Source organism: Myotis myotis, unplaced genomic scaffold (genome assembly GCF_014108235.1).
Source record: "Myotis myotis isolate mMyoMyo1 unplaced genomic scaffold, mMyoMyo1.p scaffold_m19_p_9, whole genome shotgun sequence".
NCBI lineage: Eukaryota > Metazoa > Chordata > Mammalia > Chiroptera > Vespertilionidae > Myotis > Myotis myotis.
The window spans coordinates 36428374-36451195 of NW_023416401.1; the positions used below are offsets into that span (position 1 = coordinate 36428374).

General features: G+C 40.5%; 1 protein-coding gene across 8 annotated transcripts in view; it reads left to right on the forward strand.

Moving 5' to 3' along the window:
• The window catches only part of DLGAP1 (DLG associated protein 1), a 617521-nt gene that overhangs the window by 524816 nt on the left and 69883 nt on the right, over nt 1-22822 (forward strand). For 6 of the 8 annotated variants that reach the window (XM_036322630.1, XM_036322632.1, XM_036322633.1 and 3 more), the window contains one exon: nt 20649-20678. The exons of the other annotated variants lie outside the window; for them this stretch is intronic. In XM_036322630.1, the coding sequence (XP_036178523.1) occupies nt 20649-20678 (30 nt within the window). The remainder of the gene's footprint in view (nt 1-20648; nt 20679-22822) is intronic. 8 annotated transcript variants of the gene reach the window in all.

Consider the following 22822-nt stretch of genomic DNA (forward strand, 5'->3'; position numbering starts at 1 on the left):
TGCATCTATTATTCACCAGGTTATGCGAGCTTCTTAACAATGCTCAGGAATTTTATTTCCAATGTTTAGGAAAAAAATAGTGCTTTTTAAGTAATGACAAATGTTAAACTATTGCAACCAAAAGAAAAACCCAATACAGGAATATTCTGTGCTTACAGCTTTCTCATTTAAATAACCCTTAGACATTTTTTATTATCTGCAAATCCTTGCTTGATTTGATCAGATAATTTAGCAAACTATGCTGCCTTCTCTCACAATATTGGTTGCAGTGTTGCCAGCTAATAATGATCTTGTATATCCTGGTGTAGTTTAAGTGATTCGTTGTATCTGAAATGGTGATTTTCTAAAACAAGTGTCTCTGATTTTTTTTCCCCCTATTTCATCTGAATCTCAGCAATTTTTCTTCTCAAGAGAAAGACTCTCTCCCTAGGCTCTGTCTAGGGCTCTCCAGAGAAGGCCTCCAACTGTCCTGAGAGGGATGTCCCAGCCCCCATTGTCTTTCCTTCTGTAACTTTTCAGTGATGATTAGCTACTCTAGCATATCATAGAATCTTGGGTGAATTACTCTTCCTGCTATGATTAGAAGAGAAACTGATTCATGCAATGAAAGTGGAGAATCAGCAACTTTCAAGAAAATTATGAAAACATCTTACTTGATCATATTATTTATACATGCTAGTTTAACAAACTGTCCCCTTAGGGAACATCTTTCAGATCAATAATAGAGTATAGCTATTTAACCACCTGGATCAAATATCACCTTATTGCTATTCCTAAATAACAATAGGTATCAAGTGCTGAGCCCATTCATGTTTCAGAATCATCTCTCTGTGCTTCACATTTGTCACCTTATTTAATCCTGTGTCACACCAGTGAGGGAAATATTATTTGCCCCATTTTACTGAGGAAAAGAATTAAGAATCTTGAAGAGTAAATAATTTGCCAAAAAACATGCACCTAGTAAGAGACCATGATAGCACACTCCCTCCCAGATACTAATTTTATTTCATTCACTTTTTCTTTTTTAATATATATATATTTTATTTCAGAGAGGAAGGGAGAGGGAGAAAGAGATAGATGCATCAATGATGAGAGACAGTCACTGATCAGCTGCCTCCTGCACTCCCCACACTGGGGATGACCCCACAACCAGGGCATATGCCTTGACAGGGAATCAAACCCTGACCTCCGGATTCATAGGTTGATGCTCAACCACTGAGCAACACCAGCTGGGCCATTCACTTTTTCTTACCATCATTCCTCAGCAATATGGCTAACAGTGTTTGCCTTTTACAGTCTTACAAATATTCTCTGAGATGATTTAATACTTCTTAATTATTTGCTTAATGCCTCATTTCCTCTCTGTGATGATAGTTCTTTGTCTGATCCTCATTATCGGGGAAATTCCTCATATGGGGAAAGCTGCAGCTCTGTTTATTTCTAGCCATTTATGTACTTATTATTTCACTTTGGTTTTCAGTTGGGCCTCTAGACTGAAAAGCATCATTGATCATCCCAAATAGAGATGGGGCAGGGAGCAGGGAGTTTCTCTCTTAACAGATTTGGAGGCTTTCCAGTCTAACCTTTTCTCCATAAAAACCTCAGGCTAGGTTTCAATAAAGCTATTTTTTAAATAGGATTCTATTAGAACAGTTCTTGTTTATGTATGTTGACATTTTTAGTTTGGGTTGTTTATTATAAAGAGAAACTAAATTGATCTCTTGATGTTTTTATATATTTGGCCCTTTCTCACCTGATTTCAGTATCTTCTCCATATTTTATCTGTTAGAATACTCAATAAGGCCCTGTCCAGGTAGCTCAGTTGATTAGAGTGTCGTCCCCATACCTGAGGTTGAAAGTTCTATCCCTGGTCAGAGCACATACAAGAGTCAACCAATGAACTCATAAATAAGTGGAATAACAAATTGGTGTTTCTCTCTCTCTCTCTCTCTCTCTCTCTCTCTCTCTCTCTCTCTCTCTCTCTCTCTCTCTTCTCTCTCTCTCTCTCTCTCTCTCTCTCTCTCTCTCTCTTCTCTCTCTCTCTCTTCTCTCTCTCTCTCTCTCTTCTCTCTCTCTCTCTGTCTCTCTCTCTCTCTCTATCTCTCTCTCTCTCTCCAATAAATAAAAATGTAAAAAGAAGAATACTGAATAAGAAATACATACTCAATGTATTTTTTTAAAGCTTTGGACACTAGTCATTAATCAAACAGTACTCACGAGAAGGCTTGGTGAAGGAGGTATCATTTGAACTGGGCCTGAAAGAATCTCTGGGACTTCAATAGGCAGAGATAATAGGAGATAAACCCATAGGCAGATGAAGCAGGAAGAAGAACCAAACAAATTGCTCAGAGGTGGAAAGCCCAGGATATGTTCAAACAAGAGCAAGTTTGAACGTACTTGAGTTTGTCTGAAGCACTGGATCTATGAAGTGATGGGTACAGATACATTAGAAACATGGACCATCCCAGATCATGGAAATCACTTGCTGTTTACATGAGAATTCTGGATTGAATCTCTGGGAAGCCACTGAAGGTTTTTAAGTGTCTTTATATCTGCCCCAAGAATATATAGGTGATGAGTAATATTAGAATAGATATAAGTGGTAGTTTGTCAAAAGAACAGAGAACTCTTCTGTTGAATTAGTGTGCAGGTTAAATAGGACAACACATGAAACGCACAAAGAGCTGGCTCAGTGGGTAAACTATAGACATAGAGACATGCTAGAGTCCTCCAGAGGCCCTATGGGAGAGTTAGTCCACAGAAGAGGTGACTAAAGTGTAAGATAAAGAGATTGTGGTCATGGGGGCATTTTTACTCTTCAATCACTTAGAGGTGGAGTTGTACTGAGAATGCTGATGTCTGAGGTATGATGACCAGGCTGGTAGTTGATAAATTAAAGTAGAGAGAACAATCACTAAAGTTGAGGACATTTTGTGAGGTTATAAACATGAATGTTGACATCTTAGCAGTGGTTCTCAACCTTCTGGCCCTTTAAATACAGTTCCTCATGTTGTGACCCAACCATAAAATTATTTTCTTTGCTACTTCATAACTGTAATGTTGCTACTGTTATGAATCGTAATGTAAATATCTGATAATCAGGATGGTCTTAGGCGACCCCTGTGAAAGGGTCGTTCGACCGCCACAGGTTGAGAACCGTTGTTTTAGAGGGTGAAATGGAAAGGTCAATGAAATAGGGAAAGTCATGACAGAAGATGAGGAATATCCTGGGAGTTAGTAGAGATCAACAGAGAAAATGGTATACTCAGCCTCAAAACAAGGGCGTGTGTAGGGTAGTGGCAATAGAAAAATGATTCATAAATGACCATGAGCATGGTGATCACATGAAAACTGAGAACATTCATGATTGCGCTCAAGGAGAGAAACCTGGTGACTGGGAACACTAGTAGAGAAGAGACTTCAGTAGCTACCCTGCTGAAATTTGAAGTTTAAATCATGAAAATGTGGAACCTTTTCTAGTTTGTAAAGTAATGTATTTGTCCATGTATGTTGGCCTGTGAGGAGAAGTGGCCTCAAATTGCCAAGGGCTTCGGGGCAACAGGATTATCAAGGAAAAGTCAGTTTCCTTAAGGCAGACGTCTGGAAGGAAGGAGTTGCTCACACTAGAAAGGGTTCCCATAGGACTGGAGGTGGAAAAGGATGGGATGGATGAGATACCTGAAGGGGATGGAAGTGAGCAAAGATAATAAGGATGAAGGAAACAAGAAATTGTGAAGTAAACAGCAGTGTCCTATTAGTCACAGGGAAGATCTGATTTATTAGCCCAAGTTTCAGTGGAAATGCTAGGATTCTGACCAAGCCTCTGCAAATTTGCCTTCCTAATGTCAGATTTTGTCTGTTCATGGCTTGCAGCTTGGAAAGTCAAGCAAAGGCAAGTGATATAGTTGCTCTTTCCAACAGATTCTCTCACTAGAGTTCCAAGTGAAAACAAAAATGCATTAGACTCCTTTGGCATAAATTTGTCCAATTCACTGGTCATTACATTACATATACAGGACTCATTATTTTCCAATTCCTCCTTACTTTCGATCTTCCCCTTATAGTCTTCTATTTTTATGTAGTCTATGGTAATTGACTATCTTCAATGGTAATTGAGATTACCCTTGCCCTTGCCTTACCATCTAAAATAAAAAATAAAATATCTTGGATTTAATATGAGGAGCAAAACAGATTAAAAGCCAGGTTACTGTTTTTTTAAATGGAGACTTTATGAGGAATATTAAAACCAATTGTCCATGGTATGATGTGCCTTTTTAAATTAAAACACACACACTCGGTAAATAAGTTGAATGTTAATTGAGCTACTGACTTTTTTTATTCTCAGTGGAGGATATGTTTATTGATTTTTAGAGAGAGATGGAGAGAGAGAGAGAGAGAGAGAGAGAGAGAGAGAGAGAGAGAAAACGTGGATGTGAGAGAGAAACACCAATCAGTTCCCTCTCGCAGGCACCCCCACCAGGGATCAAACTGAAACCTGGGTATGTGCCCTGACTGGGAATCGAACCCTCAACCTTTTCTGGTGTGTGGGACAACACTCCAACCAACTGAGCCACCCAAACAGGGCTGGGCTACTGACGTTTGCATCCAGTACTGAATTTCAGCATGTATTGTCTTCTCACCGTGTGAAAAGCACTGTGAGAAGAGCTACAAAAAGAAGTAAAACGCTTGGCATTTGAAACATGGGAGACATTTTGCCTGGAGATGAAGAACTCAGATTCTGAGACCAGAGAGCCCCAAGTTATAATCCCAACTCTTCCACCTGGACCTATGTAAGCACAGGTTGTAACAATCTCTCTGGGCCACAGTTTTCTCATTGTCTGAGTCTATCCTGCCTGCTCTAACAAAATACCAGAGACTGAGTGGCCTATGAACACCAGACATGTGTTTCTCACAGTTCTGGAGGCAGGAGGTCGGAGATCATAGTGCCCACATGGTCAGGTTCTAAGTCTGGTGAGGCCCTGCTTCCTAGTTTATAAGAAGCCTCACATGTACCTACACATGGCAGAAGGAGCAAGGGAGTACTCTGGGGCCTCTTTTGTAAGGGACTAATCTCATTCATGAGGACTCTGCCCTCATAACCTGATCACCTCCTAACAGCCCCATCTTCTAAGACTATCACTTTAGCATTAATATTCCAACAGGTGAGTTTTAGGGGGACAAAAGCATTCAGACCATAACACTCTGCTTTAATCAGAATGTAAGATGAAGAGATCACACATATTAAAGTTGAATCAGTGCCTGGTACTTGGCAGTACTCAATAGAGTGGGGATGATAATAGTGGTGGACGTGGTGGAAATGATAAAGTGATGGCAGTAGTGGAGGTGAGAAAGGTGGAGGTGGTAGAGGTGATGTTGGTAGGGAGTGGTCTAAGCTAAAACAAGGACTAAAGAGGGCCCAGGTAGCCCGTGTTGTACGCCAGATGAAGGATCGTGTATATTTTTCAATGGGAGGCTATTAAATGGTTTCAAACAAGGGTCAAGCAGTTTTAACTTTTCAGATGCTTTTTTTTTAAGGTATACTTGACATATAACATTATATTAGGGTCAGGTGTACAGCCTAATGATTTGATATTTGTATGTATTGCAAAATGATCACTAAAGTTAGTCTAGTAAACATCTGTCACCATAAATAGATGGTCTTAATGAAGTAAACTAAAGTTAATTGACCTCCATCTCAATGTGCTTAGCTATGGAAAAGTTATTGTTAAATTGACCAAATATCAATCATTTCACTTACCTGACAGTTGTCAAATATTAATTTCAGGATATGGTTAATACAAGCATGGATAATCAGAATAGCTATTTACATTTAGAAACATTGAAATGGAAATTACTTAGAAATTTCTCAAAAACATAGCACAATGTTATGCTTGATTGCACTGGTAGGAAACATCCCCTGCATTTTCAATTTAGACTTAGAAAATGACAATCAATATTTCTGCAATTCATTTGCCAATGAAAATGAAAACCTCTAAGAAGAATTTGTTTCTGCAGGGTGGATATTTCACTCACATAAAAATTTAGCTGACAACTAACAAAGAAGAATTGGGGGGAGGGGGGAGGGAAGAAACAGCTGCCCAGGAAGTAATCAGTTGCCAGGTTTCTTGGAATGCCCTGGAATTCCCAGGAAGCCCAAGTGTGCTCTGCCAAGCCCCATGTAGTTCACTGATGGTCATACGCCTTTTGAAATTGCATTAGAGGGTCCATTTCTAAGTTTAATCTCTTCTTGAAAAATCCTATATAATAAAAAGGTAATATGCAAATTGACCCTAACAGCAGAATGACTGGGAATGACTGGTCACTATGACACACACACTGACCACTAGGGGGCAGATGCTCAATGCAGGAGCTGCCCCCTGGTAGTCAGTGCACTCCCACAGCGGGAGCTCTGCTCAGCCACAAGCCAGGCTGACAGCTGACAGCACAGCGGTGATGGCAGGAGCCTCTCCCGCCTCCTCGGCAATGCTAAGGATGTCCGACTGCAGCTTAGGCCTGTTCCCCGCTGGCAAGTGGACATCCCCTGAAGGCTCCCAGGCTGCCAGAAGGATGTCTGACTGCCAGCTTAGGCCCAATTCCCCGGGGAGCGGGCCTAAGCCAGCAGGTGGACATCCCCCAAGGGGTCCCAGACTGTAAGCGGGCACAGGCCGGGCTAAAGGACCCCCCTCCCTGAGTGCACAAATTTTTGTGCACCAGGCCTCTAGTATAGATATATTTCCAAACTCCCATGGGATGCATAATTTTGCACCATTGTTAGTGGTTATTGCCACCATTTATGACTTCAGTCACCCACCCATTCCATTTTGTAAGTCTGAACATGACTTTGTACATGTCTAAAAATGCTATTCCCAATTACACTTCAAAAGGCAGAAGTTGCCGTGGCTGTGTGGCTCAGTTGGTTGGGCATTCTCCCGGGCACCAAAAGGTTGCAGGCTCCATACCCAATGGGGGTCATGCAGGAGGCAACTGATTGAAGTTCCACTCTCACATCAATGTTTCTCTTTCTCTCCCCCTTCCTCTCTCTCTAAAAGTCAATTTAAACAAAAATTGTAAGGCAGAAGTTAGTTAAAATAATTTCACTTTGATTATATTTTTCCAACAGTAAAGAGATTTCTCTTTCTTAATAGCATTCGCTTCTTACATCATCATATATGCAAGATTATAAAGATGGGGTGTCAAATAAGAAAAATATCTAGGAGGCTTGAAACCCTAAAATTAGTCTGAATTACTTTGCCTTAAAGATTAGGATTGTGCAATATCGTGAAGATTTATTCTTATTTAACAAGCATTTACCTAGCACTTATATTTGTCAACCAATGTTCAAAAATGCTCATAGTATTAAAAGATGTTCTACCGCCGAAACCGGTTTGGCTCAGTGGATAGAGCGTCGGCCTGCGGACTGAAGGGTCCCAGGTTTGATTCCGGTCAAGGGCATGTACCGGGGTTGCCGGCATATCCCCAGTGGGAGATGTGCAGGAGGCAGCTGATCGATGTTTCTCTCTCATCGATGTTTCTAACTCTCTATCTCTCTCCCTTCCTCTCTGTAAAAAATCAATAAAATATATTTTAAAAAAAATAAAAGATGTTCTACCAATATTAATACATCAAATAGTATGGGGCATTTTTATTTCCGATTTATGGTGGGCTTACATTTGCCATTTGAGTTCTTCCCCAGGAGTTTCTGCAACCAGAGAAGATTGACTCTTATCAACAGAGAGAAGAAATGTCACCACATTTAAATAGACATTGTCACAAAACTGTGATATCTCTCATCTATTTTCCTACGTTTTCTTAAACAGAGGATATCTTGGTGCAAGGTGTCAAGCTAGTTCTGAGGACCTGAGAAGAGATTTAGCATCGTGGAGTCCAAAGCCCTATAGAGACATGTTGGGGAGGAAAACCTTTTCCTCTACCCTCTTATGTTTTTTCATTGGGGGCCTGCAAATTAAATTGTCAAAAGACATGTTAAGAAAAGACAGATGTTTATTTATGTACATACAGTAGTTCACAGAAAAATATACTCCAGGAGGCAGTTAGAATTTGAGGCTTATGTACCATCTTAATAGGGGCAGGGAAGGAAGAGAAAAGCACTTATGAATGACTTTTAGGAAAGAGAAATGGACCCTTAGGGAAACAGATGAGAGATATAATAGTTTTGTGACAATGTCTGTTTAAATGTGGTGACATTTCTTCTCTCTGGTGATAAGAGTCCATCTTCTCTTGTTGCAGAAACTCCTAGGGAATGGATTTGTAACAACTGAGTTGTTTGTGAGGCTCTGCTTTTAGGAAGATAAGGGAGTTTCGGGGGTAGGGGAGAAGGGAGCCTATTCTCAAATGCCATCAGCTCAAAATAATTTTATGCCACAGTGGCATATTGCGGACCCCTTCAAAAAGAACCAGAGACAAAGAAGACTGCTCTTGACTCCCATTCTTAGTAGCCATCCAGACATCCCCATTTTGGTGATTGAGGAAACTGAGATACAGGAAAGTTTAGTGATTTTTTTTCAAGGTCAAATGGTTGGTTAGTGGTACAGTCGATATTTGTACCTATTTAGTTTGACTATAAAATTCAAGTCCTTAAAAACCATGAATTGTGCCTCTACTATGCCAGCCTTCTTTCTTGGAAATTTTTGTATTTAAAGCATAGCAGCCCTAACTGGTTTGGCTCAATGGATAGAGCGTTGGCCTGTGGACTCAAGGGTCCCAGGTTCGATTCCGGTCAAGAGCATGTACCTTGGTTGCGGGCACATCCCCAGTAGGGAGTGTGCAGGAGGCAGCTGATCGATGTTTCTCTCTCATCGATGTTTCTAACTCTCTATCCCTCTCCCTTCCTCTCTGTAAAAAATCAATAAAATATTTTTTTAAAAAAAGCATAACAAATGGCTTCAAAGAAACTTTTATTAATAGTATTAATTTGAAAAGAAAAAAAGAACAAAAAAATAATAGTATTAATTTGACAATACTATAACTAAAAACAGTCTTGCTAATAATAGCAACCTCTTGACTCATCCTAATACAATCAATTCTTCATATCTGGTCATTTTTTTCTGTCATAAAATGATATCCAAAGCAGAATAGCACTGTATCCATGAAACACAGGTAAGTCTGGCCCTTGATTCATAGTTTCAGTTCCTTCATAATCTGCCCTTCAGTACACCTAACCTGCCCCAATCACCAAGGTCTCATGCTTATTGTCACTCAGCTCAGGGTTGATGGCCTTGATCAATATGCCACATTATCTTCAGTAAGAACATTCAGAAGCTTTACTTACTACTAGAAATATCTGCCCCCAAAGAAATTTAAAACTGAATTAGTGATAACAAATATACTCATGATCTCTCTAGAATAAGGTTCACTTGGGAAGGAAATGGAAGCTAAAGTCTGAATAGTTTTCTAGGTCCCTAGATTGTTATAGCTAGATATATTCTAGGTTTAGGTTATTCTGACCTTCTCTGCCATAATTGGACATGGTGTCTGACAGTTTCAGGGAGCTTAAGGGCCTCCTAAGATCCATCCAAGGACCATGTTCTCCTGCCTCCAATTTGGTTACCATATTGATTTTCAGCAGGTGGCTAATCAGTAAATACTTTGGATCATTTTGTGAATAGCATTGTTATATGCAACCAACAAACAACACATTTTTGTTAGACACGTACCATCTGCCAGGCACTGTGGTAGTCACGGTGGATACAAAGGAAAACCAGGTGTAATCCCGCTTTCAAGTTTCCATCAGAGAAGGAAGCACGAAGGCAGAGAAAGGCATGACAGTTCAGGTGTGTACCAGACGCCACAGAGAAGCCTGAAAGGGTTTTATAGCACAGGAGATATTTGAGTTGGTTCTTGGAAAATGGGTAAATGTGTGGAAGCCACTCACGTGACCATTCATGAATTCAAATTTTGCTCATTAGAATCTTATCCATTCCTTTTCAAAGCTACTTGAAAATCTCAGGAGATTCCGCTGAGGATGGCAAAGGAAAGGGTCTTTATTTCAAATTTTCACTCCAGTTCTTGTCAAACCATGTCTACATTTGATATTTCAGACTATATTCTGTGATCCAAGATAAGACGGGAAGCTACAGCCTTACACAGCTGATTGGCATTCTTTAGACTTTCTATGCGATGGTGTAACAACAGCACACAGACGCCAGGGGGCAATGCAATTTCACTAAAATCGTAGGAAGTGCTTACATCTCATTTTCACTAAGAGCATTTACAACATCCTGGTGTAAAGGTGGCAGACATCCTTAAGAAACAAAAGAGTTCTGCTAAGGGGGAAAAGGTGCATAAATCCTTTCCTTGAAAGCTTCCTGAATTGCCATTAAAATTGCCTTTCAGCATGTGCACAGCTGAACATTTTGCAATATTCCTTGCAAAAGAATTACTTTTCACTTTTTCTTAATACAGTTGCCTGATATTTCCAGCCCTCTGCCTAAGAAATGGTCATCCTAACCAACCCCCAGGTAGTCTGAATCATAGTGTTGGAACTTTCTCTGCCCAACTGTGGGCTCTCCTCCCTCGTGCCCATTCAGCCAATCCAGCTGCACCTTTGGCTAGACCTGCGGTTCCCTTTAAGGTAATTCAGGCTGTGTTTTGTTTCCCCACTTGGCAGCGCCAGGTGTCTGCCCTCCCTTGGCCCCCAAGGATGAGAGATCAAAGGTGTGCCTACATCTGCCTCCTGGCCAGCTCTTTAATCAGTTACATGTTCAAAAGGTACAAGTGCAGTATTGTGCACTTAGGGAGGGAGGATACATCAGAGAAGTAGAAACAGGCAAAATCCCAGAGTGTTTGCACTCACTGAAATGACACGAGCCATATCTGTCTACATAGTAGCCCTGCCATTTGGCAGTGTTTTCATTTAAAAAGAACAGGAACATTATGGGTAATTGGTAATCTTCCTTTCTTTGAGTGGAGCTCTTCTGAACTCATTTAATGAAATATTGTACATGGACCCATTTGATGACTAGTGTTAAGTAGAAATATAACAAGGCAAAGGAACATACTTATTAAGTTGTAAAATGGAAATAAAAGGACAATTATTGATACCTATAAGGACATGTTCAGAAATAAATTATAAGAACATTTATTTCACTTACAACAAAAATGACAGATCAAAACCTTAATGAAATAGAGCAGAAATGTTTTAAGAAAGACTATTTCCAATAGATCATCTATTTTCCACATCCACAGGACTAAATAACTGGGAAAATGCATTTTCAAAAAGAAACAGTAGAATACGAATTAGGTATGAAGAAAACAATTCTTCAGGCAGTGGGAATGGAGGGAATAGACTCTTTAACCAGACATCAGCCCTAAGGCATGCAACTGGTCAGTCCTCCTTTGGGTGAAGGGTTATAAGAAAAAGCTCACAATCTAGTTAGAAATTATTTCTAAACTTAAACTAAAGAATAATATAAACAATTTGCGCACCCCAACTTTCTCTAGACGCTCAGGAAAGCGCCCCGGTTTTCACCAAAGACATAAATGTGAGCGGGCACTGATTGGTTTTGTTTTGGGGTGTTTTTTTCTCTGCACTCCTGTCCCACACACACCCAGCAGTAACCTTTCACCTCTTCTGTGCACCAGGTTATGAAAAGGAACTTCGGCAACTTCAGTTGTGCTGAGCTGCCCTCACAGACAATAGCAAGGCAGGAGCAGTGGCCTAATATCATGTCACACCGTCTTTCCCAGTTACAGTGGCTTTGAGTCCAAATGTGCACCGCATGTGAGAGAAGAATCGTGGCACAGTTATTAAAGGTTGTGGTAAGGAGAGAATCCTTATCAGCTGCATCAAATATTTCATTCATCTACTTAACAAATATTTGCTCAGCACTTGCTTTGTCCGGACAAACTGCTGGACTCTGGGAATTCAGTGATGATCAAAGAGTCCTGCTCTCTGTTCATCAGAGTTTACAATCTAGAGGTGAAGACCAGCATTAATGAAATAATCACAGAGGTAAATGCTCTGAAAGAAAGAAATACAGTTCTTGTGGGAGACTTTACTGTAACAATGAAACTCACCTACTGGGTCAGGGAGAGCTTTCCTGAGAAAATTTTTGTAAACTAAGAGCTGAAAGGCCAAGAAGGGTGAGGAGATGTTAATGTTCCTGTTAATATTAATATCATGCTAATATTCAGAGAACCAAAAGAGTCATATGGCTGTTGAACAGAAAGCGAAGACATTAGCTGTACGGTGAGGTCAGAATTTAGGCAGAGGTAACTGTTTCAGTTATCTGTCACTACGTAGCTAGTATTGCCCCAAAGTGTATTTCAGCAGGTTAAAAACAACTACTTTATTATAACCTGTGATCATATAGGTCAAGAATTTAGACAGGGTTCAGCTAGGTGATTCTTCTGTGCCACATTCAGCAAGAGGTTGGACTGGTCTAAGGGGTCCAGGATGGTATTATTTACAGGCCTGGCACCTTAGTTTCAATGTCTAGGAGTGTAGGCTCAGCTGAGACGGCTGAACAGAGCACCTATAAGTGGTACCTCCAGCATTGCTTCAAGACTTCTCACGTGGTAGCTCAGGGCTCCCAGGGATAGTGTCCAAAATATAAGAAATCGTAAGTTCTGGGCCCACATACTTGCAGAGATCACTTATTGGTCAAAGCAGCTACCGAGCCCTCCCAGATCAAGGAGAATGACAGGCAGCTCAGCACAATTGAAGTTGCCTAAATTCCTTTTTATAACCCTGGTGCAGAGAAGAGGAGGCTGCTGGGCGTGTGTGGGCACAGTAGTGCAGAGGAAAAAAAAAAAAACAAAGGCAATCAGTTCCCGCTCACATTTATGTCTTTGGTGAAAATCAGGGCGCTTTCCTGAGCATCTAAAGCAGCGGTTCTCAACCTGTGGGTCGAGACCCCTTTAGCGGTCGAAGGACCCTTTCACGGGGGTCGCCTAAGACCATCCTGCATATCAGATATTTACATGACGATTCATAACAGTAGCAACATTACAGTTATGAAGTAGCAACGAAAATAATTTTATGGTTGGGTCACAACATGAGGAATTGTATTTAAAGGGCCAGAAGGTTGAGAACCACTGACCTAAAGGAAATTGGAGTGCTCAAATTGTTTAAATTATTCCTAAGTTTAAGTTAAGAAGTAATTTCTAACTAGATTGTGAACCTTTTCCTACTGTACCCCTTCATCCAAAGGAAGAAGGACTGGCTGCTCACCTTAGCGCTGATGGCTAATTAAAGATTCTGTTCCCTCCATCCCCACAGCTTGCAGAATTGCTCTCTTCATACCTAATTTGTATTCTACTGTTTAAATTAATTGAAATTGGAACAGTTTCAATTAATTTAACAGTTTCCATTTCTAGTAGGCTATGGTTCACCCTCGGTACACAAATTATTTAGATTCCTCTGTAAAGCAAAATATACTCACTCCTTCTAAAGCCTTCCAAAAATCTGATCTCTTTATGGCATGAAGTTTAAGTTTGAGATTTAGGTTCTCACCATCTAAATAAGGTCCAGGGGCTGACGAAGTTCCTTTGATATAGTTCTCTAGTACAGTTTCTCTCAGTATGAAGATTTGTGAACTAAAAAGAAAAAGCATCTGTTCCACACACAGGCTAATGATACAGAGATGACATCGATGCAATGAGCACTTTGATTCAAAGAGGAACAAGAGGCACATAGCCATCACAGGTACATAGCAATTCTGAAATTCTTATGTTGCCAGTTCCTTAACTAGAGGGCACAGTCCCACTTCCTGGGAATGATTCTCTGCAACTCTTGTCTCCACCCTCCAAACTCTTGGTTGCACCTTCTGAGTTGTCCTGTTTGTATAATGTCTTAGTCAACTCAGGCTACCGTAACAAACTACCGTAGCCTGCATGGCTTAAACAACAGATATTTATTTCTCCCGATTCTGAAGACTAGAAGTCTGAGATCAGGGTGCCACATGGTCAGGTTGTGGTGAGAACGCTCTTCCTGGCTTGCACTGTGTGCTAGCATGGCCTTTCTTCAAGTGTGTACATGTGGAGAGAATAGTATCTTTCTCTTCCTCTTCTTATAAGGGCACTATTCCCATCATGGTGGTCCTACCCTCATGACCTTATCAAACTTCATTACATCCCAAAGGTCCCATCTCCAAATACCATCACTGGGGATTAGTTAGGACCTCAACATATGAATAGGGAGCGGGGAGCACAATTCAGTCCATAAAACATAAGAAATGGTATTAGCAGCTGTATAATCTTCTCAGCCTATTTCCTGACCATAGGAGATGGGGGCCTTTAAAAACTCTTTCACTTTGAACTACTTCTGCCCATTTTTGTCCTAGCTGATAATGCCTCCACTAATACACTTCTCTTAAAATCTTTCTGGACTTCCTTTGAATCTTATTAGACTTTACTCCTTTAGACAAAACACACATCCACAATTCTCCTCAATATAGGTCCTTCTTTGTCCTGTGCTCAGAATCAGACTGCTGTGGAACAATACCCTTAGGATTCTTAGACGCCCTCATGTCTCTGTATAATTTTATGAGGCACACACTTAAATATTTCTAAAATCATATGAAAGGGTCTTACAGCCATACCCTTAAGATGATTTTCACCTTCAATCAATTTCTTACTTTGAGAGACTTTTGCCTTTAAAAAGACTAGAAATGTGAAACCCTTTTACCTTTTTCTTTAAACTGACAATTACTAGCTCTATATTTTCTCTAAATGTTGTTTGAAAACTAAGCAGTTCTTTTTTAAACTTGTCTTTATATTTTATTATATACAACTGTTTAAAAAAACTAATTGGCACTTTAATCATTCTGCCTAGAAATCTCCTCACTAAAATCTAAGAATTCATTAAGTATATTTTCTACTTTCCATGTTACTACAAGTCATAATGTTGCCAAACTTTCTGCCACTACATCAGAAAAGTTGCATTTTCTTTCTATCTCCAGGGTCAGTTTTTTCCTGCCCTCCCAGCTTTCATCAGCAGTCTCCTCCAGGCCATCCAGCTTCTTCCCTCAGCTGATGGGGTTTATCAGAACGTCTGCACCCGGCCTCTTCATCAGAGCAATCTCAGACTTCTACCCTGGTATCTCGGGGTTCCAAGCGGGAATGATCCAACAGACGAGAGGAAGAAGCTGTCTGTTTCATAAAGCCTGGGAGAGACCCTGGGAGAGCATCATTTCCACTGTATTTTAATGGTCAAGGCAATCAGAGAGCTTGCCTGGATTCAAGAAGGCACATAGCCCCCAGCTCTCTATGGCAGGTGTAGGGAGGAACTTGTAGCCATACTTATTCTGCCAAGGGTGACATCGTGAAGACTTTGCAAGTCATGTTAAACTTTTTTATCTTTATCTTAGAAATTATAAAAAGCCATTTAACATTTAATTATAACATATAATTGTACTTGCTTTGGAAAAGATCACTCCAGCTGCAGTGTAAGAATGCACTGGAAGGAGGTTATTAAAAACTGAATGGCTTTTTCTTAGTTCCTCTTTCTCAATTCTTAGCATATAGAGTCATGTGAACATGGCTATGATAATTTGACTTAGGGTGATGACAGTAGAGGTGAGAACTGTAGATTCTAGAGATATTTGGATATAAAATCAATTAGCTAATATTCCTTGAAGTCCATTTAGAACATTATCTGTCTTCAACTAGTTGATAGACTACTTCTTAGGTACCTTTTTAATATTACAACCCTGAAACCTAATTAACTACTGTAACTTATGTATATTCACTCCACACCTCAATGTTCACCTCCATGAAGACTGGCCTCTGAGTAGAAACGGACAGTAGTCATTATAGTGAAATCTGGGAACTCTAGTCAGCAATATCCACAACTAAGATAACATGTTGGAAGTACATTTGCTGGAATTAATAAAATTCTCTTTTAGGATACCTAGAAATACTTGGTAATGATAATATTTATTGAGTATTTACTCTATGCCAGGCACTGTTCTAGTCAGGGGAGTTACAGCAGCAAGCAAGGCAGAGCAGGTAGGTCTCTGCTCTCAACTCTGCTTAATTCTAATGAGGAAAATAGATATAAACAAGGAACCAAATGATAAGTCAATGAGATAATTCTACCTAGTGATGACTGCTATGAAAAAAATAAAAGAGAAAGATGGTCAGAGCAAGGGTGGGGAATGTCCGACCTTCAGGCCATATAAGGCCTGCAAAATCATTTGTTCTGGCCCTGCCAAGGCATTAGAGGTGAGTTAATTAAATCTTTGACCATATATAGCAGGCTAGTTTTTAAGTTGATAATTTTGTATGGCCTGCAAATAATGTTATAAATATTCAACTGGCCCTTGGCAGAAAAAAGGTTCCCCACCCTTGGTCTAGAAAGTTATTACTGAGGCTGCTAAATACAGTAGTCAAGGAAGAACTCTCCATGGAAGTGACATTTGAAGTAAAATATGAAAGAAGAGAAAATGCTAGCTGTAGGCAGACTGGCAGGTTGGGGAAGAGCATTTAAGCCAGAAGGAGTAGCAAGGGCAATAGCCAGAGGTAGAAAGTCATTAGCATTGCAAAGAACAGAAAGAAGACAGAAGTGACTAAAGCATCCTATATAATAAAAGCCTAATATGCTAAGTGTTCCGTTGTCCAGTCAGCCTTTCAACCAATCAAAGCGTACCATGCTAGTGGTATGCTAAGGCTGCTCAACCGCTCGCTATGACGTGGAGAGGGCAGATGCTCCGACCAGTAGGTTAGCTTGCTGCTGGGGTCCGGCTGATTGGGACTGAGCAAGATGTGCTGGACACACCCTGGAGCCCTCCAACGGTTCCTCCCCAGCTGGCCAAACTCCCGTGTCTCTCCCTGGCCCTGATCGTGCATCAGTGGGGTCCCTCTGCCTGGCCTGTGCCCTCTTGCAATCCAGGACCCCTCAGGGAATGTCAGAGAACCAGTTTTGGCCTGATCCCGCAGAACAGGCTGAGGGACCACACTTGTGCGCGAATTCGTGCACCAGGCCTCTAGTCTTGAATAAAAGAGAAAGTCAAGTGAGATGAAGTAGAATAAATAGGAAAATAAGCAGGGATATGTCACATTGGGCCTTGATGGCCAGGGTTAAAGTTTTGATTAGTATTTCAACAACAACGAGGTATCGTTAGAGGGTTTTAGTGAGCCCTCGTCATTCACACTTTAACCTGACCCTTTCTCCTAAGAATTATTTTAGATCAATTGAAATTAATCAGCTGAAACCGGTTTGGCTCAGTGGATAGAACGTTGGCCTTCGGACTGAAAGGTCCCAGGTTCGATTCCGGTCAAGGGCATGTACCTGGGTTGTGGGCATATCCCCAGTGGGAGATGTGCAGGAGGCAGCTGATTGATGTTTCTTTCTCATCGATGTTTCTAACTCTCTGTCTCTCTCCCTTCCTCTCTGTGAAAAATCAATAAAATATATTTAAAAAAAAAAAAGAAATTAATCATTAGGGGAGAGTGGAAGGAAAGACGGTGAAGTAACTTTGGAATTTGAGAACTGCTGCAGGAAGCATTTCTGGTTAGTGATTGGCTCTGACTTGTAGGAAGACAATGGACATGGTCTGCATGAATCTCCCACAAGATTAGGAATTTTACTACACTAAAGATATTGAATTGAGGAAAGAACAGTTTGTTTTTCTTTTCTCTCTTTTGTTTTTTGTTGGGGGTTTTTTTCTATTTTTCAAACACTTCTGCAAACTATGAGGAATTAAATGTGGGGTGGGAAGGGTAGGATCCATTGTGTGTATATACATATGCGTATGTGTTATGGCTCACCCTGAATTCCAGGCAATGTCACTGTCAGCCAATCACCAGATAATGTCTATTGTGTGTCCTGCAAGTCAGCAGTGCTACGTGTAACTTTTCAGCATCAACATTAATCATTTCTTAAATATTCAAACTTATAAAAATGATTCATATTATAAGATAACATATATATTTTCCCTCATTCTATAATTTTTTGTAAAATGTCAATATTAGCTATCCAACTAGATTTAGCTACTTCTTTATTTTCACTATAGCATAGTTACTTGTAATATAAAGGCCTATCCTACTATTAAAAAAAAAGCTTAATTTGAGTTTTTAAAAAATAAGAACAGTTCATATGGAGCTAATGAATCACTAAAGTTTTTATTAAGATAATCTTTATAATTAGAGTTCTAAAGTCAGACTTTTATTTTTTTTTAACTTATCTTTTCCTTCTTACCCAACAAATGCATTGCTGGGCTCTGGTCCATCACCACCCACATTTCCTATATGAATTTGTTTAGATTTTCTTGCTTTGCTTGCATAGTGCCTATTTCTACATACTGATTAGAGTGCCTTGTCCTTTCACTGTTGCTATCAACATGGTTAAACACAAAAACAAAGATAGCTGGGGAAAAAAATCAATATTTTGACCTGGTTTCCTGTATAAAGATTCTACAGTTTACAAAAGACAGGATCATTGTTTAATAAGCCAATGACTCATACCTCTTGGCATAGTCACCTGACCAAAAGGATGCCAAGTCTGTTTAGGTTGTGTTCTTAGTTGATTGTCAATGACTGTTATTTCCAAGGTGACCTATGTACAGTATACTTTTGCATATGACAGGTTTAAAAGGTTTTGAAATTACTGGCAAAATAATAGTAAATGCTGAGCTTACTCACATTCAGCTTGTTCAGTTAAATTATAATCCTTTTTTGTGAATAACTCAGAAAGTATTTTGAAGATTGAGATTTTCTTTTCTGGGCCTGAGTAGAAAGAAACATCAGTTAAGATAATGCTATGCTAGACCTGGTTCTGACCAGGTTGGGAGAGCCAGTTGTTACATTTTTCAGAAATTTTGTGAGTCCATTATTAAACACAGCCATTATTACAAATTAAATAATTTAAACTTACAATTAAATAAATTAAATTAAAAACAAAGGTAATAGCTCTAGCTGGTTTGGCTCAGCCCACAAACTGAAGGGTCCTGGGTTCGATTCCAGCCAAGGGCACGTATCTCGGTTGCAGGCTCAATCCCCAGCCCTGGTAGGGGCTTGTGTAGGAGGCAACCAATTGATGTGTCTCTCTCACATCGATGTTTCTCTCTCCCTTCCACTCACTAAAAATCAATGGAAAAATATCCTCAGGTGAGGATTAACCAAAAAAACAAAAAACACAACAACGGTAGTAAATACCTAAAAATCTTTACATCATAATCATCTAACTACATTTTGCTATCCATACTCTTACGGTTGTTTATATCTACTGTACTTGTATAATGAAATACTGTACAATGGTGTTGCTACTGCTCATCTCTTCTCAACTCCATGTTCAGTGACATCAACCTGGTAGCTTGAAATAGGTCATGGTGGGAGTATTTGCATAGTGTTGAACTTGAAAGAGTTTTACTTTAATGACAATAATTTATATGAACATAAAAAATAGTTTAACAATAGATCATATAAAAGGTGTAATGATAATAAATTTATAGGGAAAAGAGCAGTTGGGGCGCTACTAAATGCATGAATTTGTCAAATCATGGTTGGTTTGCTGGCTGTGGATACAAGTGTTTGACCAAAATCAACAGAAGCATTATGTGAGAGTCAATTGGCTATAATAGAACTTGCAACAAAGAGTACTGTATATTTTATTATTATTTGTAGATTGCTTATTACACATCATTCATATTAGCAAAATTTATAATAGCACACATACATATAGTATACATACTTTTCCCCCTGAAGAGTCCCTTGTTAAACACTGAGCAGACACTACTGTTCTGCATGAAACATGAAATTCAACACACAACTTGAAATTTATGATAGAGAGCAAGTTTGTCTTTTTGTGAACGTAATCTGCTAAAATCAGAGTGTGTTCATGCTGAAGCCCATTTGGTCTACCAATTTTGTCTCCATTTTTTAATTTGAAACTCCTCCAACTTCAAAGAGAACCGGGATGTCAACCAAAACAGTAGACATGTTTGCTCGGCCTACAGTGTCATGGCCATCACAGAGAATTCGGGGAATATTGTTTATTTAAAACTATTACTTACAAAGAGAAACTTTTAAATCAAATCATCGAAGCAGGTCTAATTTATCTTAGTTTTGCAGTTTTACCTTTGGATTCGCCCAAAAAGCACAAGGGTAATGTGCACTTGCTTCCTGAACAATTTGGCATGCTCAGATAGTCCTCTCTGTCTGACCCTCAGGGAGTGGGACTGCCTAACACTCAGACCAGAAAACGCCTGCAACCCAACCACCCCAAAGAAGGGGGTTGCCAGATCACACCATGGTTTTTAACCACCTGTTACATATTTCAACAGAAACCCTGCTCCAGCATATATCAAAGGATCTCTATACACAGTCATAAATAAGAAGTACTAGACATTGGTGGCCTATTGTATGAAGTTTTATTAATCCATTATCCAGCATGATTTATGTACGGAAATAGTCAGACAGACAGATTGGCCTTTGTTTCACCCAGGAACATGTCAGATCATTTTCATGAAAAACTCCCTTGAATGATTTTCCTGGGGAAATGAAGGCACCCATGATGTCTATTCACAGACTGAAAGTTACTTAGTTCTTAAAGTCGACATTTGTTTAGTTAAATTATCAAAATGCCAGCAAAAAAAAAGTCCAGATCTGAAGCATGTGTTTGTTAAGAGAAGACTGGGAAAGGTATTTCGGGTCCATTATATAACTGCCACTTTTTGTTTTTATTCAAGGTGTCATAAAACTGAGTTCTGCAGTTGAAGGTATGTTTTACAACCACAAAATCAGTAATGTTTTGCTTCAAGGTTGCATAGCGTGGCTTTATAGCTAGTAAGCTTCTGTGGCAGTGGTGTTTGATGCCATGTTCTAATTGCCAGCTATTGCCATTCCGTCTGTGTTTCTCCTCGTTCTGATCATTTTCTGCCACAAGTCTCTCCACCCTCCACAAGTGGCATGAACGCTGACCCGAGAAGGCAGCATTTACGAGCGAACATATCTGTTTGTATTTTCTGATGTGATTGCCTCAGATCCAGGGCTCTGTAGGGATCCCCTGGCCCTCCAAAGGCCTTCTTTGAGGCTGGACATTGGGTCTTATCAGGAGCCTTGCCCCCAATCTTTCAGCAGAGCCTTCTCTAGAGCGTTTTGGTCCCTTTATGCCAACATAGCAGACATGATTGCCCAGGAATATATAGGCCCGTAGTCATCAAGGCTTCCTGATGAGGAAACCAAGTGGCTAAGGCATTTGCCAGGCTCAAGTGCAGGTTCTTCCCAAGCTGTGTGACACCCAGGGGGGATTTCGAGGCCCAGCTTCCTCTAGTATTTTCCATATTATCCCTATCGGGCAAGTGGCAGTCCCCGTTCGTTATGCATTCAAGAAGCTGAGAAGAAAAGGAAGAGGGATTTGAAGACAGAGGAGAATCATTGGGGAAGAAAAGACACATAGCAGCATTTTGCTGAGTAACCCCCAAGACTATTAAAAATACCTCATTGTTTGAAATGGTTCATTGGTTATTGGCATAAAGTTGATTCCCTTGCCCTCATAGACGCATATAATCTGAAAGTAGAGAATGTGTAATTTTCTCTTTTTGTGAGTTTCTGTGTTTGTTTTGGGATGTGTGTGTTCTCATCTATTGGGAGTTTGTCAGTCATGCTTCGGAGGGGAGGCTCCTTGGAAGAGGTGGTGGGGTTTAAGGTGAGTCTTCACATTTAAAGGGCGATGTGGCTTGATGAATGGGCAATGCATGGAGGTGGGGAGTGGGAAAATGCAAGGGGGGTTGGAGTGGTGAGACCATCCGCTTGACTCAAATAAAGGATTGAGAGGGCTGGCGTTCCAAGGTTGGAGGATGAGAAAGGGGCTCAGTAATGTACCCATTGGGCTGGCAAGTCCGTAGTGGGGGACTCTGCCTTCTGTAGGTTTAGTACCATCACATTTTTTTCAAAACCAAGTTTCAAAGGCAATATTTCTGACACGCCTGGCAAGAAGCATGCTGCTCCTCTCAGGCGAGGCAAGGACCAGGAGCAGGTGCAGGCCGTGGTGCTTCCCGGTCGAGAGGGAGGAACACAAGGATGTCGCCTCCAGGAGCCAGTGAGAGCAGGGGGCACGTTTCGGGCCTCTGCGAGGCTAAGCAGGAATACACCTTCCCCAAGCTCGGTAACACGCAGTTGTATTGAGAGGCTATCCAAACCTCTCCGTGCCCGACAAAACATAGAAGTGGCAACAAAAGCAAGCAGGCCCATGAGAAAGACCTTGCGGGCAGAAACTCCCACGCAAGCGGGCTCCGAGTTTCAGGTCACTATCTGTAGAATTCCAGATAGCAGTTGGTCCACTCCGGGCTGTTGGATGTTTTATCAAGAAATGGCCTTGAAGTCGGAGCTTTCCATTGCCTGCTTAGCTTAAGCACAGTATTCCACTTACAACAAAAGGACAGAAAAACAAAATAAAATTTTGTAGAAAGCTACGAGAACATTCGATAATGTAAAAACGATTCTTCAGCTATAACTATAGTTCTGTTCATTATCATGCTAGTCACTACTGTTATTACTAGGCAGCATGGCCTATCTGAACCCCCAAAACAGGTATATGGTCTCCAGAGAAAGATGAGAGTAAGGAAGAGTGAGGGCAGGAAGCAGGCTGACTATTGGGGGCTGTTTTAACAGCCTCCTCATCACCTCCTCTGAGTCACAGGAAGTTCTCGGAAGTGGCCATGGATACCAGAGGCCAGGCCCACTTCAACTGCTGCTTGAGCATCTTTTGGCAGCTGATTGGCTGAGGGCTGTTGAAGGCTTGGGAGCATGCTCTGCTGTAACTGTGTTAGAACATGTGTGTTGCAAGGGCCGCCTGGGATGCAGTTGTCGGCCGGGGTGTGTGTGTGTATGCTCAGTGCATGCATTCTTGGTGCATCTGGAA